This window comes from Panthera uncia, chromosome B4 (assembly GCF_023721935.1).
Source record: "Panthera uncia isolate 11264 chromosome B4, Puncia_PCG_1.0, whole genome shotgun sequence".
Taxonomy (NCBI): domain Eukaryota; kingdom Metazoa; phylum Chordata; class Mammalia; order Carnivora; family Felidae; genus Panthera; species Panthera uncia.
Window position 1 is genome coordinate 73,439,276 of NC_064809.1, and position 19,843 is coordinate 73,459,118.

Consider the following 19,843-nt stretch of genomic DNA (forward strand, 5'->3'; position numbering starts at 1 on the left):
ACTCTTCTGTGTCTTAGCTCCTCATCCATAAGAAAGGTATGTGTCAGGACTGTTTCATAAACAAATAGAATCACCATACACAGAGGTGCCTGGGTGGCTCAGTCAGTTAAGCATCTGACTCTTGGTTTCAGCTCAGGTCATGATCTCACAGTTCGAGAGTTGGAGCCCTGTGTCAGGCTCTGTGCTGACAGTGTGGAGCCTTCTTGGGATTCTCTCTCTCCCTCTCTCTCTCTCTGCCCTTCCCTGTTCATTCTCTCTCTCTCTCTTCTCTCTCCCTCTCTCAAAATAAATAAATAAATAACACTTAAAAAAATGAAGATAGAGAAAATATTCATTGGAAAGGACTTGACAAACTCAGAGATGAGAGAGGCTCTTTAAAATGGACTCTTTGTCCTGAAAGTTGCTCTCATTGTTTGCTGAATCAGAGTTAAATTGGGCCATCCTAAAACTACAGATCCACCTACAGGACAGACTGAGCTGTCATCTAGATCTAGCTTCTAAGTGAGACTCAGAGTCTTGGGATCTTTATGAATGTTTAATATTAATAGTGGAGAAAAGACATCTCTACTTTTTTGTCCAAGTAAAGAAAATGACAAAGACTGAAAACTCGGCTAGTTTTTCAGGATTTAACTTTTTGTTGTGAGTCCTCTGGGCAATACCGACATCAGACTCTGGTGTCAGAACAAAGCTAGAGAATAAAAGGCAGACTAAGAGGTCAAGGGACTGGTCAGAAGAACGTGTGAAGATACCAACCAAGGGGTGTTTAATAAAGAAGCAGGACTTGAATGTAGAGTGCTATATCAAGTTTCAAATGAAGCATAAGGAGCTAGTCTAGAAAGATAAGTCATCCCTGGATACTTGATAAGACTGACTTAAAATCTAGCAGAGAAATGTGCATGTATATAGCAGTTCAACATAAGTATCTGCAATGTGGCTTTCTCTAAGTCCAGCATAACCTGACATACAGCAGGAAATTCATGAGTGAATGAATGGAGCTTTGGATGGACAGATGGAAGAAAGATCAATGAATAAATGTATAGAACTTAGAAGGCTAAGTTAATGGAAAAGATGTATTAAAGAACGAATGGATAAACTAAATAAATTACTGCTCAGGAAAATGAATGAATGAACAGGTAATGTCACGTTAGCCTTTCTTATAGAGTCTGAAATGGGATAGCAGGCATGGAATATGTTAGGTACACCAACAGTTGCTCAAAACTGAGACAATCTATACACGCACTGCAAACACACATATACACATGTACCATTTCTTTGCTTCCCCCTCTGTTGTCTTCTTATTGCTGGATCCTCATCAAGCTTACGGGTCTGAAAATTTTTCTAAAGAAGATTAGCTAATGAGTCTGTCCAATTCACTTCATGGCTTTCTTTTTTCATCCAACAACTGCTAAAAGATCCACCGTATGTGCTTCTCATTGGGCCAAGTACTATGATATAGAGATACCAAGTAATTTAGAGCATAATTACCCTCATCAAAGAACTATATAGTGTCATTGTCTGGTGGGGGGAGGAGAAAAAGAAATAAAATTGCATAAATATTCGAACCACTAACTGCCAAAATAAGATGGTGATTCAGCAATGTCATAAAATGAATAGAGTTGTTTATGGTGAGTTAATGACTTAGCACAGAGTGGAAGCATATCAGGTGAGATCCTCCTCACCTGAAGCAGATGGTGAGGATTACATGAAGTTTTATGGGGCAGGGCCTGTGAAAGATAAAGAGGAGGAATCAGGATTGGGTCAGAAAAGCCTTCAGACTGTGATTCAGATGTGACACCGGCGATGGGAAAGAGGGAAGACCAACAGAATTGTCTAGGAGAGCTTCAGACTGCAGTACAGATCTGACAAATATTCATCCAAGCCAGTGGGAGATCAGAGCAACGACCTCCTCGACCTCCTCGTAGAGAAGGCATGTTCATTCACTGCCTCCCTGCAAACAGTTTGGCCTCTGCTAAAGCTGTGGTTAATCTCAAAGGTCCTGCAACTGGGTGCTGTCAGTTAACTGCATCCTTCACAGCTGAATGTTAGGTTCTTTCTTTAAGGTAGACCTTTCTTTAAGAAGTGCTTTAAGGAGCACTTCCAAGGCTGCCACCAGATGAGAGCTAGCGTCCTTAAGAAATTGGCAAGAAACAGGGAGGCAGAGGTGCCAGATGAGAATAATGAAGACCCGGGTGAAGTCCTGATGTAGACACTCATTCACTCGGGGAAGGCAAAACACTCACATACTCCTGATTCTAGATTTGAAAAATTAGTATAGAATGACCTATCCAGAATTGTGAAATGAATTCTCATTTAATTGTGAAATTAAATGAGAAAAATGTCACAATTTTAAGAGTGCCAAGGACATATTAGGCCCTCGATTAAAAAAAAATAATAATATATATATATATATATATATATATAGCTATTTTTTATTATCATTATGTACTGTGGGAGTTCAAAGAAGCAAATGATCACAAAGGATCTCAAGAACAGGTCAAAATTAAGATGGGAGTAAAACAATAAATAAGATTTTAATTAATTACCTAAAAGGCATTTCCAGTAGAGATGTTCGAGTAAAAGCTGAGAGAAAGTTATTCCTGTGGGTGCTCAGGAACAAGTACACCTGTCTGTCCACAGCATTGAGACCAAAACAGTTAAGACCAATTTTAATGTCTAAATGCCATGTATGATGGAGAATTTGAAGGCAGGCTTTAAAGGAAAGTCACTGTAGGAAAGAAAGGCTAGGTATACAAGTCATGGCCTTGGACAAGTTACATAATTTATGATACTCATTTTTCAGTTTGCAAAAAAGGAGTCAGCAATAATTTCCCTTATTCTTTTGTCCCACATCCAAAATTCACACACACACACAATCATTTTTTAATCTTGTTCCAGAGGGTCAAATTAACAATATATGTTAATGTGTATCATCAACAGTAAAAAGTTGAAGAAAAACAAAATGATGCTACTAAGCAATTATGAATCCTAGGAGGGTTTTGAAATGAGGCAAGAACAGATTGGAGAATAGAGGAGAGGAGGCAAATGTTGAAATATCCCCCTAGCAACTCTGCTACAATGCATAAAACACACACAGAATACTGCTGACAAAGCAGTGCTCAGTTGAAGGAGGCGGAATAAATTAGTCATCAACTAGGTCTGAACAAATTTGCAAATTCCCCCAGCCATCTTTTAAAATTTTTTTTAATGTTTATTTATTTTTGAGGGAGAGATAAACAAAGTGTGAGCAGGGGAGGGGCAGAAAGAGAGGAAGACACAGAATTTGAAACAGGCTCCAGGCTCTGAGCTGTCAGCACAGAGCCCTAGTCGGGGTTCAACTCAGGAACCGTGAGATCGTGACCTGAGCCGAAGTCGGACGCTCAACCCGCTGAGCCACCCAGGTGCCCTATCCTCAGCTGTCTTTAAAGTAGAATAACAGTGGGGGCGCTTGGACGCCTGGGTGGCTCAGTCGGTTGAGCGTCCGACTTCGGCTCAGGTCATGATCTCACGGTTCATGAGTTCGAACCTCGACTAGGTCTCTGTGCTGACAGCTCAGAGCCTGCTTCGAGCCTGCTTCGGATTCTGTGTCTCCCTCTCTCTCTGCCCCTCCCCCCACTCATTCTCTGTCTCTCAAAATAAATAAACATTAAGGAAACATTTAAATAAATAAATAAAGTAGAATAACAGCTATATGGAAATATCACAGTGAGTTTGAACCGAACCCTAGAAGGGAAAGGAGGGATTCCAGATCGTCAATAAGGGCATACGTGAAATCTAAATAATTAGGAAGTAGTATACACATAAAAGTGGGTCCCTACCTCTGTAATTGGGAAGTTTCAAGTCCATGCCTGTATTTACTTCTAGGAAACACGCTCTTTAGATGGCCTTGAGAAACCACAGCACCATCACTGAGTTCATCCTCCTTGGGCTGTCGGCTGACCCCGAAGTCCAGGTGCCGCTCTTTGTGCTCTTCCTGGGGATTTACCTCCTGACCGTGATGGGGAACCTGACGATGCTGCTGGTGATCAGAGCTGATTCCCAGCTCCACACACCCATGTATTATTTCCTGAGTCATCTCTCCTTCCTGGATCTTTGCTTTTCTTCAGTCACTGTGCCCAAGCTTCTGGAGAACCTCCTGCCTGAAAGGAAAATCATCTCAAAAGAGGGCTGCCTGATTCAAGCTTTCTTTGTGTTTGCCATTGGAGGAACAGAAATTTTCCTGCTGTCTGCCATGGCCTATGACCGCTATGCTGCCATCTGCCACCCTCTGCTCTATGGCCAGATGATGAGCAGCCAGCTGTGTGTAAGGTTGGTATGGGCTTCATGGAGCCTGGGTTTCCTGGATGCAGTTATCAACATCCCCATGGCTATGAACTTGAACTTCTGTGAAGCCCATACGATCTCCCACTACAGCTGTGAGCTACCCTCTCTCTTTCCTTTGTCCTGCTCGGATGTCTTCAGCAATGTCACTGTCCTGATTGCTTCCACACTCTTGCATGGCTTTGGTACATTCTTCCTGATCTTCTTCTCTTATGCCCGTGTTGCAACCACCATCCTGAGCATCAGCTCCCCCACAGGCAGAAGCAAGGCTTTCTCCACCTGCTCCTCCCACCTCACCACAGTGAGCTTCTTCTATGGATCAGCTTTCCTTCGTTATCTCATGCCAACTTCAGGCTCGCCGCTGGAGCTCATCTTCTCCATACAGTATGGCACAGTCACTCCCCTAGTGAATCCCCTCATCTATAGCCTGAAAAACAAAGAAGTAAAGGCGGCTCTGAGACGAATGTTGGAGAAATGTTTGCAATGGCATAAGTATCAGGCTACAAAGAGATGATGAATTAGGAAGGAACTACAGGCTTCAGGATATCTGGTGGGTTGACACTAAAACCTTCTGATGGCCCACTGTTTTAGATGCTAAAAGGTATCACATAAAAGCTTAAGAAAGAGACACAAAGATACCTTGAGGGTGAGGTCAGGGTGGGAGAAGGTGGTTCAGATTAAATCCGGCTCAAAGGCAGATCAATGGAATATATAGTCACCTTGATTAAAAGAGTTCTTTAATCATAATTTATTTCTCTATTGTTTCATTGACACTGAGTTTAAAAATGTGTGTGTATTGGGTTACTTTTTAGAATTAAATGTACAGAAAGTCACTGAAAACCATGAGATTTCACCAAAACATTGAACCGCGGGGAAAGAACAGTTACAGACTTGGGGTCTGTGGAGACATTTGGGCTTTGGTTGGCAAGCCCTTGCTAAAATTCTGGACAGCACAAGCGACAGGTCAGTGACTTGGGCGATACCAAGAACTCTATTGTTACTTCGGAGTTGAAACATGAGGGAAAATGTGGCTCATTCTAGGGTAAGTCAGGAAAATTTAGACCTCTGCTACGATTCACCTCCTTTAAGCTTTATTTTTTCCATCTAGCCTACTTGGGGAATGCAAGGGATTTTAGTCAATTGTTCTGGAATAATTTCCTTTTCATGTATTTTAGCATGGGTTTATGAAATACGCAGTGTGTGTTACATAATTCACCACATGTGTATCTTCTGAGAAATTTTTCCATGCTATTTATGATTTTTCTCAAAATAGATTAAACTGTAGTAACTTATACTCATTCAACGTTATTTTCTGTACAGCAATACTGAGACACCTAATAATGCATGTTATTGATGAGGGACAGAAGCAGGAAAATGTTTAGGCTTAGCCCAGATTTAGGCTGATTTATAGTCTGCGCAGTTCCAATAAGGATCAAATATGTGCTGATTGCTACATTCTTTAAGGGTCTCACAACTGCCTGTATATTACTGGTAGTTAATATTGAACTGAATGGTAAGCACCAGAGGAATCTTGCAAAAGTAGTTTTGTGAGTAGAAATTCGAAGAAATTTGTAATCTGATACTCCCTGCAAGCCCTCTACCCTTTGATTCTAAGCAGATAACCACCAGCCTCACACAGCAAAAGTGTAGCTTTTTCTGCCCATGGGTCCCGTCCCCATGCTGCCGAAATAAACTTACTAAGTTGCACCATACAATGTCTCAAGAATTCTTTCTTGACCTGTGCTCCACAACCCCGCATGATTTTGATAAATGGGTTAAAACACTTCAGTTCCATTTTACTTTGTTTTTTCATTAGCATGTTATCATAAAACATTATCAGGTACCGAATCATGCACTAATTAATAACACATCTGTATTTCCAATTTTTTAAGTTATAATAAGAAAGCAGATACATTAAAGAAAAGATGATGATTATCAAAAAATAATTCCATCACCCATATTTAGGTATATTTTCTTCTAATGTCTCTTATACATAAAAATTTTATTTTTTTAATGTTTATTTATTTATTTTGAGAGAGAGAGAGAGTGCAAGCAGGGGAGAGGAAGAGAGGGGGGTGGTGAGAGAGAATCCCAAGCAGGCTCCACACCATCAGCACAGAACCTGACACGGGGCTCCATCTCACGAAGCCATGAGATCATGACCTGAGACGAAATCATGAGTTGGATGCTTAACCGACTGAGCCACCCAGGCACCCCAAGATTTTAACATAATCCATTTATTGGGCAGGGCCAATTCCATGGCAAATATACATGAAACTTTTTTTTTCCATTTCTTTAGTTCAACTGTGCTGTACAATCTCCATTTCCTTCCCCACCCCATCTGTCAGCTTTTCCAATTCTTCTCTCTCTGGCTCAGACAGGCATAGAGGAAAGATCAGCAAGTCTACTGCTGAAGCAGATGTCTAACAGGAATGAGATCACAGTATATTCTGCTTGCAGGCATTCTCTGTTTTTGTGAGTTCTTCTCTTAAGAGCCCGTTCATTTGGATTCCACAAAAGAAAAGCAATCCTACTTGCCCCATGAGAAAGGAAAGAAACGACTTCTCACCACAAATACTAAATTCCCAATAAGGCCAATGAAATGACCACCCTCCCCAATTTGTTCCCAACCCAAACATTTTATTTAGCCAGGGAAGGAGGGGGTTGGGAATAGCTAGTGGTCGCATCATAGGTTCTGCTCTTACTAAGCCTTGAAAAGGGTCTGATGCCATTATTGGTAGATATTATGAAATGTGGGGTATTTATGTTGTGGGAATATAAACTGGTTCGGCCACTATGGAAAACTATATGAAGATTCCTCAAAAAAATTAAAAATAGTTCTACCATGGGGCACCCGGGTGGCTCGGTTGGTTAAGCGTCTGACTTCGGCTCAGGTCATGATCTCATGGTTCATTGGTTCAGGCCCCACATTGGGCTCTGTGCTAATAGCTTGGAGCCTGGAGCCTGCTTCAGATTCTGTGTCTCCCTCTCTCTCTGCCCCTCCCCCGCTCACGCTCTGTCTGTCTCTCTCTCTCTCCATCTCTCTCAAAAATTAAAATAAACATTAAGGGGCGCCTGGGTGGCTCAGTCGGTTAAGCGTCCGACTTCGGCTCAGGTCACGATCTCGCGGTCCGTGGGTTCGAGCCCCGCGTCGGGCTCTGGGCTGATGGCTCAGAGCCTGGAGCCTGCTTCCGATTCTGTGTCTCCCTCTCTCTCTGCCCCTCCCCCATTCGTGCTCTGTCTCTCTCTGTCTCAAAAAAAATAAATAAACGTTATAAAAAAAATAAATACATAAAAATAAAATAAAATAAACATTAAAAACTTTTTAAAAATAGGTATACCATATAATCCAGCCATTTCACTTCTGCATATACACCCAAAGGAAATTAAAATAAGATATCCAAGAGATATATGCAATCCTGTGTTTATTGCAGCATCATTCATAATAGCTAAGATATGGAAACAATCTAACAGCCCATCAAGAAATAAAGGGATAAGGAAGGTGTGGTGTAGGTATAGAATGGAATATTATTCAGCCATAAAAAAGAAGGACATCCTGCCATTTGTAACAACATAGATGAACCTTGAGCACTTAATGCTAAGTCAGACAGAAAAAGACAAGTACTACATGGTATCACTTATACATGGAATCTAAAAAAGCCAAACTCATAAAAACAGAATAAATGGTGGTTACCAGAAGATGGGAGGTGGGGAGATAGGAGAGATTTCATTTAAAGATACAACCTTGCAACAAGTAGTAAATAAATCCTAGAGGTCGAATGCACAGTACAGTAAATATAAGCAACAATATTGTATTATAATCATCAAACTTGCTTAGACACTAGAACCTGATTATTCCAACCACTAAAAACAAATTATAATTATATAACATGACAGAGGTGCTAATTATCACTACAATAGCAATCATATTATATAAATGTATCAAATTAACATGGGGGCGCCTGGGTGGCTCAGTCGGTTGAGCGTCCGACTTCAGCACAGGTCATAATCTCGCAGCTCCTGAGTTCGAGCCCCGCATCGGGCTCTGTGCTGACAGCTCAGAGCCTGGAGCCTGTTTCAGATTCTGTGTCTCCCTCTCTCTCTGTCCCAACCCACTCGCATTCTGTCTCTGTCTCTCTCAAAAATAAATAAACATTAAAAAAATTTAAAAAAAATTAACATGTTATTCATCTTAAATTTACATAATGTTATATGTCAAATATATTCCAATTAAAAAAAAAACTCACAGAGAGCAGATCTGTGGTTGCCAGAGGCCAGGGGGTGGAGGGTAGGCAAAAATGGGTGAAAGTGCTCGAAAGGTACAAACTTCCAGTTATAAAGTAAATAAGTCCTAGGGATGCAATGTACAGCCTGGTGACTATAATTAATAATACTGTATTGCATATTTGAAAATCACAGAGAGTAAATCTTTAAAGTTCTCAAGGAAAAATTTTCTTTCTTTCTCTCTTTCTTTCTTTCTTTTTTAGAGAGAGAAAAAGAAAGTGCCAGTTGGGGAGGGACAGAGGAAGAGAAAAAGAGAGAGACAGAGAGAGAGAGAGGATCCCAAGCAGGCTCCATGCCAAGCATTGAGCCCAACACAAGGCTCAATCATATATATATATATATATATATATATATATATATATGTGTGTGTGTGTGTGTATATATATATATATATTCCTTTTGGCTAACATTTGTTGAGGATATATATATATAGAGAGAGAGAGAGAGAGAGAGAGAGAGATTTAAAAATCCTTGTCCTATCCCTTCTCCAGTCCCTACCAGCTTAATAAAAGTTCTTTTAGGCTTTAAATAATTGCTTTAATTCAGAAATTTCAAATACTCCCCTGTGCCTCTTACTATTTACCTTCCTAGTCAACTGGAAAGTGTGTTAATTGGGAAGTCCAGAACTTGGTTTCAGACTAGACTTCAGAGAATACAAAGCATTGGCCCAGCTTCCCCTGGGTGCCAAACCCAGCCCATGGCTGCATAAGCATAGACAGCCTCTGATTGGTTTTATTAGATTGTTCTTTACTTAAGAAGTATTTTTAAGATAATATTCAGAATCACAGAGGAAGTAAACGAAGAGATGGCAGGTTACTAGATCTGAGATCATGTGAGGAAGTTTTAATGAAGTATATGCTGGTTGGAAACATGAGCTTCTTTATAGATATTGTTCTTGTCCTTCTACAGAGTGGCCTGCACTGTAGAATGACACCACTCTATGTTAAGGTATTCAGGAAATAATCTTGATATTCTGGCCTCCTCAGTGTTCCTAAAGTTTGAACCATTCAGATGCCTAATATCCACCGACAACAAGAAGAAAAAGCTATCTGTTCTGTCAATAGTCAGAGTCCGGTGACATAGGTTCTCTTATGGGGAGAATTTACCAATGATGTGTCTACCTGAACGGGAACGCCAGAACACACAGGAGCTGCCTCCTCCAGGAAAAGCCAGGAACGTGGTAATATCCTCCAACATATCTGATATCCCTCTACTTTTTCTTCCTAGAAAGTTCTATATGTGTTTTAATTTTGCTCACCATTCTCCACCTTGACCCCATCTCCCAGAACCTCCTGATACATCCCACTAGTGCTAGATCCTGAGACTCCTGTTCAACCCATTCCTCTTTCCTGAGCTTGTGGTGGAAACTTCCCACTCCTTGGTAGGCCACCTCCTTCTCAAGATTGGCCCCTGAGGTCTCTGTTACTGAAAATGTTGCATTTGTCCCAGCTGCCTTGGACACGACCTCAGAAAGATCTCTCTTCGCTCCCTCATGACACTGGTGACAGGGACATCTCACAGCCTAGACATAAATCCTTTTATGCATCAGGATCCCAAAAGATTGCAGAAAGCTGACACCTGAAATGAAATGAGGGTAACAGAAATAGATGCTGACTTGCTGAAGCTACTTATTCCCCTGCTTGCACAGAACTTCTCTATTCGTACTTTTTTCTATTATTAGAACAACCTTCAGATCTAGCCACCACTGTGACAACGTGAATAGTGTGACACAGTACTGGAGAGGACAGCTATGAGAACAGTCTCAAGTGGGTTACACTGACCTTTGGCTCCCTCCTGCTTCCGGCACTGATATCTTCCTCTCCTTTCAAATTACTTCTCATGCACAGAAGGTCAGAACATGGCACCCAGCCCCAGGAAGCCTCAAGCCACTTGGAAACTGACCTTCCAAACACATCCTTCATTCACTTATTCTTTCCAAATAAATCCAAAAACCAGTGTGGGCAAGGGTTGTCTAGAACACTTGTGAAATCCTCTTATTTACATATTTTACCCTTTCAGCCACCCCTTGTTTGATTTCAGTCCTTTGTTCTCACCCACGTGTAAATCTGACATGAGTCTCTCTTAGGTTAGTATGAAATAAAGCCAATGTCTTTCATTTTAAATAATGAATGAAATACTCATTTCCTGTTTAAAAATTGATTTATTGGGGCACCTGGGTAGCGCAGTCGGTTAAGCGTCCGACTTCAGCTCAGGTCACGATCTCGCGGTCCGTGAGTTCGAGCCCCGCGTCAGGCTCTGGTCTGATGGCTCAGAGCCTGGAGCCTGCTTCCAATTCTGTGTCTCCTTCTCTCTCTGCCCCTCCCCCCTTCATGCTCTGTCTCTCTCTGTCTCAAAAATAAATAAACGTCAAAAAAAATTTTTTTTTTAAATTGATTTATTTTCATGCCTGGAATGCAATCTAGAATTGAATAGAAGACTTTGTCCTTGGTCATTAAAGAAATCCCTGTAATCAGTTTGAGTTGCTGTTTAGGATGGTGAGGAAGGTGAGCTCCTTTTTTGTGATATCCCAAAATCATATGACACAAATAGCTGCTACCTTCATCCACACAAAACGTGGATGTTAGCACATTAATAAAAAATACTTTTTTCAAAAACGCTACAGTCTTCTTAGATGGGACCCTGAACTCCCCAAAGACACTGTGGTCAGGTACCCTCTTGTGAGTGAAAGCAGAAAAATGGAAACAGTTTTCAGGATAGCCTACCCACAAAAACTTGTTGCTCTCCAAATCTCTGATAAGCATAGAACACACTTATCATTCCACTTCACTTGAGAAGATTCCGAGTGAAATGTTTGCTTTCAACAGTGTTTACAATTTTATCCATGCAGGATCCTCAAAAGTAAATTCCCCAGCTGTTTATGCTTCACCACCACTGGATCTGGCTGAAGTCACACCAAGGTAAACACTGCACTGTTGGCCCAGGCACACAGGGAACCTAGACGTGGGTCTAAGATGAGCTTGAGCTTGGGAATAGTAGGATTTGAGGGGAGGCTGGAAGTCACATGAAAATTTGGGTCAGTGGAATAAAGGAGAACATGTGAAAGCAGAACAATGTAATCGAAGACACAAAAATAAATAGACCTTTCTAGTATCAAAAGGGGTGAAAAAGGCCAAAAGATAGATTCAGACAAATGAGGAAGAAGTCTGAATGTCAAGGCAGGAAAAGTGGTCTTTGTTTCTAGATGCTGGGATGAGAATTGGGAAAAAACTACAGAATCTATTTCCTGGCTCTCCTACTTGTTCTCAACAGGGCTCAATATCATATTCCTCAGGGGTAACATGGGATAAATTTCTATGCCTAAAATACCCCATAAAATGGCTGTGAGAACGAATAGGATTTTTTGTATATACTCTGTCTACAAAAAAAAAAAAAAATACTATTAAAGTTTATTGTGCTGTTTAGGAAGTAAGAAGTCTTGGATTATTTTGAACAAGAAGAATGAAGAAAGGAGAAAAGGCTTAAAGCATTCGCTGTAGATATGTCATATAATGGCTTTTGAAACAAGATGGTAAGGATTTCTGAACTTTGGAGCATGCAGTGAAAATTGAATAACAATTAATGTGTAAGCAAGGCAGCAATACTATTTATCCAGCAAATCCCTGTGAAACAAGAATGGAATTCTCTAAAGTACGTGAATACTAGACAAGAAAGGATAAAAACTCTTCCTGAGATACAATGAGGGCAGCCTTGAGATACTGAGCACAAGGTCAAGCAAAGCAGAGAGGGAGGGATGTATAAGAAGACATGATGATGCCCTAAAAAATGGGAACAATCATAGGTGATATCACCCCCTTTCTATTTTATTCCAGGGAAATCCCCTCCACAAATGGCCTGGAGGAACCACAGCATCATCACCGAGTTTATTCTCACGGGGCTGTCCGACGACCCCCACATCCAGGCTCTGCTCTTCGTGCTCTTCCTGGGGATTTACCTCCTGACCATGATGGGGAATCTGATGCTGCTGCTGGTGATCAGGACCGATTCCCGCCTCCACACGCCCATGTACTTCTTCCTGAGTAACCTGTCCTTCCTGGACCTCTGCTTCTCTTCTGTCACTGTGCCCAAGCTACTGAAGGACCTTCTGTCTGAGAAGAAAACCATCTCAGTAGAGGGCTGCCTGGCTCAGGTGTTCTTTGTGTTTATCACCGCAGGGACTGAAGCCTTTCTGCTCTCGGCGATGGCCTATGACCGCTATGCCGCCATCTGCCACCCTCTGCTCTACGGCCAAGTGATGAGCAACCAGCTCTGTATGGGGTTGGTGCTGGCCTCATGGGGCCTGGCCTCTCTCAATGCATTTGTCATTGTGCTTTTGGCTATTAACCTGGACTTCTGTGAGGCCCAAACCATCCACCACTACACCTGTGAGCTGCCCTCCCTCTTCCCTCTGTCTTGCTCTGATATTTCCATCAATATTGACATCTTGATCTGCTCCACCTTACTGCATGGGCTGGGAACCTTCCTCCCAATCTTCTTTTCCTACACCCGTATTGTCTCCACCATCCTGCGCATCACCTCCACCTCAGGCAGAAGCAAGGCCTTCTCCACCTGCTCCTCCCACCTCATCGCAGTGATCCTGTTCTTTGGCTCAGGTTTGATTCTCTATCTTATGCCCACCTCGGGTTCCTCCCTGGATTTGCTCTCCTCCTTGCAGTACAGTGCAGTCACGCCCTTGCTGAATCCCCTCATCTACAGCCTAAAGAACAAAGAGGTGAAGGCAGCTGTGAGAAGGACACTGGGGAAATATTTCTAATGTAGTGAACAAAGACACACTTACTAAGCAAAAATCACAAAGACCGTGTTCCGTTGCATTCTTCTTTTGATCCCACCTCTTCCCACACAGTGTCAGATAATTTGGAAGAAAGACTCTAGAGCTTGTCTGAACAGAGCTTGCCTGTTCTTCAAAGGCAGTAGTTCTTGATTTGGGCTCCTCATTTGGAAAGTCTGCTCTGTTGGTTGGAAGAGAACGCGAAGACAATTTTCCACAAAACAGATCAATAAGACAAAATAATTAGGTTGAAAAGATACGATGATCATTTCAGGAGATTCGGCATCTGACTGAGGAGTCGCAGAAAGAATTAAAAACAAGGGAGGAATGGGGCACCTGGGTGGCTCAATCAAATAAGCATCCGACTCTTGATTTAGGCTCATGTCATGATCTCAGGAGTTCGTGAATTTGAGCCCTGCGTCGGCCTCTACACTGACAGTACAGAGCCTGCTTGGGACTCTCTCTCTCCATCTCTCTCTCTGCTCCTCCCCCATTCATGCTCATTCTCTCTCTCTAAAAATGGGGGGGGGAGAAACTTATTACACAGAAGATAACTTTTGCAAATACCAACTATTTTTAAGTTTTTTTAAACAAAACTTGGGTAAAAAGAAAAAAACTCCTTTGTTAACACTGCGATCAAAACCCTATGTAGAATATTATGAACATGAGAACATTATATACTAAAGTTACAAAATATTGCCAGTGCAACCATTATCTTTATCTATCCTTATATTGATTCATTAGTAAACAAGAAAAAAAATTAAGTTTCTGAAAGCTCATATCCAAGCATTAGAAAATAAAAAAACCTAACATAAGCAAAGGAGGATAAAAGAACTGAGAACACAAATTAATAAGTCAAAAAACAGAAAAACAGAATTGAGAAATAAATCCAGGCTCTAGTCATTCAAAAAAGATCCATAAAATTTGGAGCACCTGGGTGGTTCAGTTGGTTAAGTGTCCAACTCTTGATTTCGGCCCAGGTCATAAACTCACAGTTGGTGAGTTCGAGCCCCACATCAGGCTCTGCACTAGCAGGACAGAGCCTGCTTGTGATTCTCTCTCTCTCTCTGCCCCTCCCTTGTTCTCTCTCTCTCTCCCTCTCTCTCTCTCTCTCTCTCAAAAATTAAACTAAAAAAATTTTTTAAATCTATAAAATTTGACATAACTCTGTAGAATATATTCAAGAAAAAAGAAAAAGAAATCAATAATACATTGACATAAAGAATAAAAATTTTAATGAAATACTAAGATTCATCCCAATAAATTTGAAAAGCAGGCTTTTGTCTAATTTTAAGGAATATGTAACTCAAGAAAAAGAAAATTGAGCCATTAGATGTATAAAAACAAAAAAAGTCAAAGGATTAGCTCGAATGGGCAACAAGCAGGGATAGTTTTTCAGGTGAGTCCAAACTTCAATGTTATATGCATTTTTTAGAGTACAGAATAATATGGAAAATTGTCAATGCATTTTCAGAGCTAAAGCAACTCTGATTCAAAACCTAAAAAAATCATCATCCTCTGGGGTGCCTGGGTGGCTCAGTCAGTTAAACACTCAACTCTTGATTTTAGCTCAGGTCATGTTCTCATGGTTCGTGAGATCAAGCCTGCATCTGACTCTTCTCGAACAGCATGGCATCTGCTTGGGATTCTCCCTCTCCCTCTCTCTCTGCCCCTCCCCTGCTTACTCTCTCTCTCTCGCTCTCTCTCTCTCTCAGAATAAATAAATAAAAACCTTTAAAAATTTTTAATTATCATCCCCTAATGAATACATAGACAAAAATTCTGAATGAAATATTAATCCATTGAATCCAAAAGTATACTGAAAGAATAGCAATCTAAATAATAATCATGACCAAATAAATTTTGCTATTGGTTTGACTTCTCAAATCAATAGGTTAGAATGAGAATAATCTTATTCCACCTGAATAGCTTCTTAACAGGTATAAAAATAAAATTCTACGATCATTGTGACCCCAAATATTTAATAATAAAAACTCTTATGATTCTCTCTTTCAATAAAACATATTTAAAATTAATCAGTATTGAACCACATGTTTCAAAATAATAACAGATAATATCAGATTGAAGAAATTACAGTTTAATAAAAGAAACAACATGGGGCACCTGAGTGACTCAGTCAGTGAAGCATTGGACTTTGGCTCAGGTCATGATCTCCTAGTGCATGAGTTTGAGCCCCGCATCAGGCTCTCTGCTGTCAGTGCAGAGCCCGCTTCAGATCCTCTGTCCCCCTCTCTCTCTGCCCCTCCCCCATTCTCTCTCTCTCTCTCTCAAAAATAAATAAACATTTAAAAAAATAAATAAATACAAAGAGAAGAAAAGAAACAATACTACCAGGGAGCCTGGTGGCTAAGTCGATTAAACACCTGACTCTTGATTTCAGCTCAGGTCATGATCAGTTCATGAGTTTGAGCCTCATGTCAGGCTCTGTGCTGACAACACAGAGCTTGCTTGGGATTCTCTCTCCCTCTTTCAAAATAAGTAAACATTTAAAAAATAAGAAGAAGAAGAAACACCACTCATATTACTTAAGAAGATTATGCAGTTTCCCTCCAATACAGTGAAACGAGATTAGAATATGACATTCAAATTTGGATGGGAGGGATCCACAAATATTCAGAGTTGCTAATGATTATCTACCTAGAAATCTAAGATATCTCATTAGAAATGAGAAATTACTGGGGCTCTTGGGTGGCTCAGTTTGTTGAGCTTCTGACTCTTGATTTTGGCTCAGGTCATGATCCAGAGTCATGGGATCAAGCCCTGAGTCCTTTTCCTCGCTGAGCATGGAACCTGCTTACAATTCTGTCTCCCTCTGCCCCTCTCCCTGCCTCACACTCTCTCTCTAAAAACAAAAGAAATGAAAAATTATTAGTATTCTAAGAGAGTTCAGAAAGGCAAACAACTTTGGAATATTCATGCAATCAGTAGTTTTTCTATACATCCACAACATTAGTTAAACAAAAAAAATGTATCTTCCAGAAAAATATCCATTCACTATGGCGAGAGAAATATAAAAACTTCAGGATTAAACTCAATAAGCATTCAGAACCCATATGAACGAAGCAACAAAACTGAACTAAATGTCATAAGAGGTGCTTAAATCAGCGGAGAAAGTATTCATCGGGCATGCTTTCATCTTCAAGTAACCAAAATGTGATTAACAATAACATAAACTGTAAAAAGATTTATCACTGAATTAGCAGTAGGTCTGGAGATGGATGGTTCCAGAGTTAGTTGAGTTGCTCAATAATCATCAATGACTTGGGTTCTTTCCATCCATCCACTGTTCCATCTTCATGCTTTGGATTTCATCCTCAGTCTTGTTATAGGGTAAGCCTTGAGAGCTGTTATTTTTTCTCTTTTGTAATGCAAGGGGCTGACTCAGGCTTTGGTTGCCCAGGCAACTTGAATAAACACGATTAAATAGAGAGATCTTGGTTCATGCCCATAACTGACCATTTCAGCCTCTTGTTTTTGTTTTTGTTTTTTCCTTCTTAATAAATCCTTATTTTTTCAAAGTTTCCTGATGGTTGTCTCCGAAGGGCGTCTCGCAATCATCACAAGAACCACAAGGGCTGCCCAGTCATAAAATTCATTTGGAAAAGGGGAATTGTAGGAAGCTCACCCAGACCCAGGCATTTTTAGCTGACAGTTTAACTATCCATAGGCTGAGGCTGGCCCTAAACACTTGCCCAGGCAGCTTCAGTTCTAGACATCATGGTCTTATAAAACACAGACCAAAGCTAAAAGAAGGAAAACTATTACTTTAGTCCGTCCTTGAACTTTACATAAATGAAACCATTCTAAATGCTGAAAACTTAAAATACTTAGTCTTCAGTCCTGGTGAGGAGGTGGTTAACTTCAATCTCCTTGCACTTCTGTTTTGCTTTCCTTATCAGGCAAAAGAACAAGAAGTGCTGTAATTTTTGTCTCTCAATTTACAAAGGAATGTTCTCTAGATGACGTCACCTTCAGCTTTGCTACTTACAATTATCTATTTGCATGACCTTGGGGAGCCTGTTTGCATGTAAATTGTCTGTTTGTATGTCCTTGCTGCTTACAAGTATCTACAGTATTTGCTTGTCTATTGCATTAAGAGGTGTTGGATTTTAAAATCCTGAATACACTAAAAGGCAAAAAAAATAGACAAACAGCAATAAGAATTGGTCAAGTCCCCAGAGCAATTGAGCTATCCCTCCTTTGTGAAATTTAATTTGCTAGTAGAGATTTTAGGCAAATGCACATTTATATAAATGGGCTTTTCAGTGATTAGTCTTAAGGAGAACTGGTTTGGACCAATTTAAACCTGGGCAGTCTACACATACTGACTGGTTTCTCATGCTCTGAAATATTCTCTTCCATAAATGTGTAAAATCAGTATCAGTGGCGGTGGTGGTGGGTAGAAGCCAGACTTCAGTGTGTTGAATAAAGAGAACATATTTAAACAAGTAATAAGTTCACACCACATTCTCAAGGTGTTTTAGAGAATGAAAGAGGAAAATAACAAGAAGGTGTGTCGAGGTTGAAGACATTTTTAACAATGAGGAAAAGACGTGGCTGCACTCACAGGTAGTGAGAGAAAAAAATGGAGAGAAAAACTGAATATAGAGATATGGGAGGTTCGAATAGAAAAACTTCATATTAGGCCAGTTAAGTCCAATCCCCCTTCCTACACTAATCACTAGGACCGAGGGACTTGTGCATTAAGACAGTCTACACCCAGGTAATGGGCCTATCAGAGAACAGAGCTTGGGCTACTACACTTCAGGTGCACTGAAGTCCACAGGTTGGGAGGTCATCCCTAAAACACACACTTTTTTTTTTGCCTCCACCGTTTTGATCTACCCACTGTCCTTTTCCTCCTCCCGTTGGTACTGCCCTCTAGTGTTAGGTTCCCGTTCACTCCCAATGTCATAATAGCCAACTTCAGCATTAATGTTGGTAACCTGATCTCAAATTCCCTATAATGTCTACCCTAAGTCACCATTGCTCAACTTGTACAAATAAAGTGACCCTCAAGATCCGACCATTCATCTTATCTGAATGGTTCCACCGCTGTTGTCTCTAACCTCTGATGGAAATCGTCTGTCCTCACAGCTCCCTCACTTTTTCACCTGCAGCACCGCTTTCTAAACACTCAAGTTCTTCAGTCCATCCCTTCTTTCTGTCCATGACGATCACCCCACAAAAGCTTCATTTTAGTTATTTCTGTACATCGATTTAGCAGCTCTTGCGTCTGTGCCTTCAATGTCTTGCCAGCTTGTTCTTTCATTGCATCTACAGGCCCCACTACTTTCTCCATTTCTGTATCCAGGACATTAACCTCCATGGAATTCTGCTTCTGCTTCAAACATAGTTTGACCTTCAGAATGAATAGTCTCCTTCCTCCTTAAATATAACAAGAAAATTGTAGTAGATGACCTTCCTTTACACTTGACAGAGAATCACTTAATCATTTCTTCCATACTCAAAATTCTTCCTATATCTTCACATGACTTTAACTCTTTCTTTTAGTGCCAGTGAAATAGTCTATAAGGACGCCTTCTATACCTGCAGTGGGTGTGTGTGTGTGTGTGTGTGTGTGTGTGTGTGTGTGTGTGTATTGGGTTCTGTGAATCTTTTGCCACCTTTCCCTGGACCTTGTTTCATCATTGTTTACCATTTTATTCTGCATTCTTAACTTCGTCTGCTCTATAGGCATAAACTATACCTATAGGTATAAACACTTTCCCATAGGTACAAATATTTTAACATGCTATTTCATCCCACCTTAAAAAAAATAGTTATTCTCCAACACTGTTGTCCTCGGCCTTATATCTTCTTATCTTTAAACTCGTGTGCATCTATTCACAAAATATAGTTTCACAGGAACACTGGGGTGGCTTAGTCGGTTGAGCATCCGACTCTTGATTTTGGCTCAGATCATGATCTCACGGTTTGTGGGATTGAGCCCTACATTGGGCTTTGCACTGACAGCACAGAAACTACTTGGGATTCTCTCTCTCCCTCTCTCTCTGCCCCCCTCTCAAAAAAGTGATACACATTAAAAAACATTTAAAATATATATATATGTATATATATATATATATATATATGTGTGTGTGTGTATATATATATATATATATATATATATATATATATAGTTCACCAACTAACACTGTCAAGGTACAAAGATGAATAAAGAAGAATAACAGATATATAAACAGGTAACTATATTTCAATGATGTAATTTTGATTGCAGACTGAGTAGAGGGTACTTCTAGAGCTGAGAGGATGGGTACTTACACAATCTTGATTGGGAACATCGGAAGAAATTCATGTAAATCAAAGGATTTATTCTTGAGGGATGATCCTTGGACTGGTGCTTTCAAGTCCTTCAGTCTCTCCCATCAGTAACCGATGAAGTTTGACAGTACTGATGAGCCTTTTCTTTCG

At 40.5% G+C, this 19,843-nt stretch overlaps 2 protein-coding genes across 2 annotated transcripts; both read left to right on the forward strand.

Annotated features, from left to right (window-relative positions):
- The first annotated feature begins 3,747 nt into the window (after positions 1-3,747).
- Positions 3,748-4,836, forward strand: LOC125920201 (olfactory receptor 8S1-like). Its single transcript, XM_049627255.1, has one exon. It carries the CDS (start codon positions 3,878-3,880, stop codon positions 4,829-4,831), a length of 954 nt encoding a protein of 317 aa, XP_049483212.1. The 5' UTR covers positions 3,748-3,877; the 3' UTR covers positions 4,832-4,836.
- Positions 4,837-12,256: 7,420 nt separating this feature from the next.
- Positions 12,257-13,417, forward strand: LOC125920210 (olfactory receptor 8S1-like). Its single transcript, XM_049627262.1, has one exon. It carries the CDS (start codon positions 12,449-12,451, stop codon positions 13,370-13,372), a length of 924 nt encoding a protein of 307 aa, XP_049483219.1. The 5' UTR covers positions 12,257-12,448; the 3' UTR covers positions 13,373-13,417.
- Positions 13,418-19,843: the final 6,426 nt, after the last annotated feature.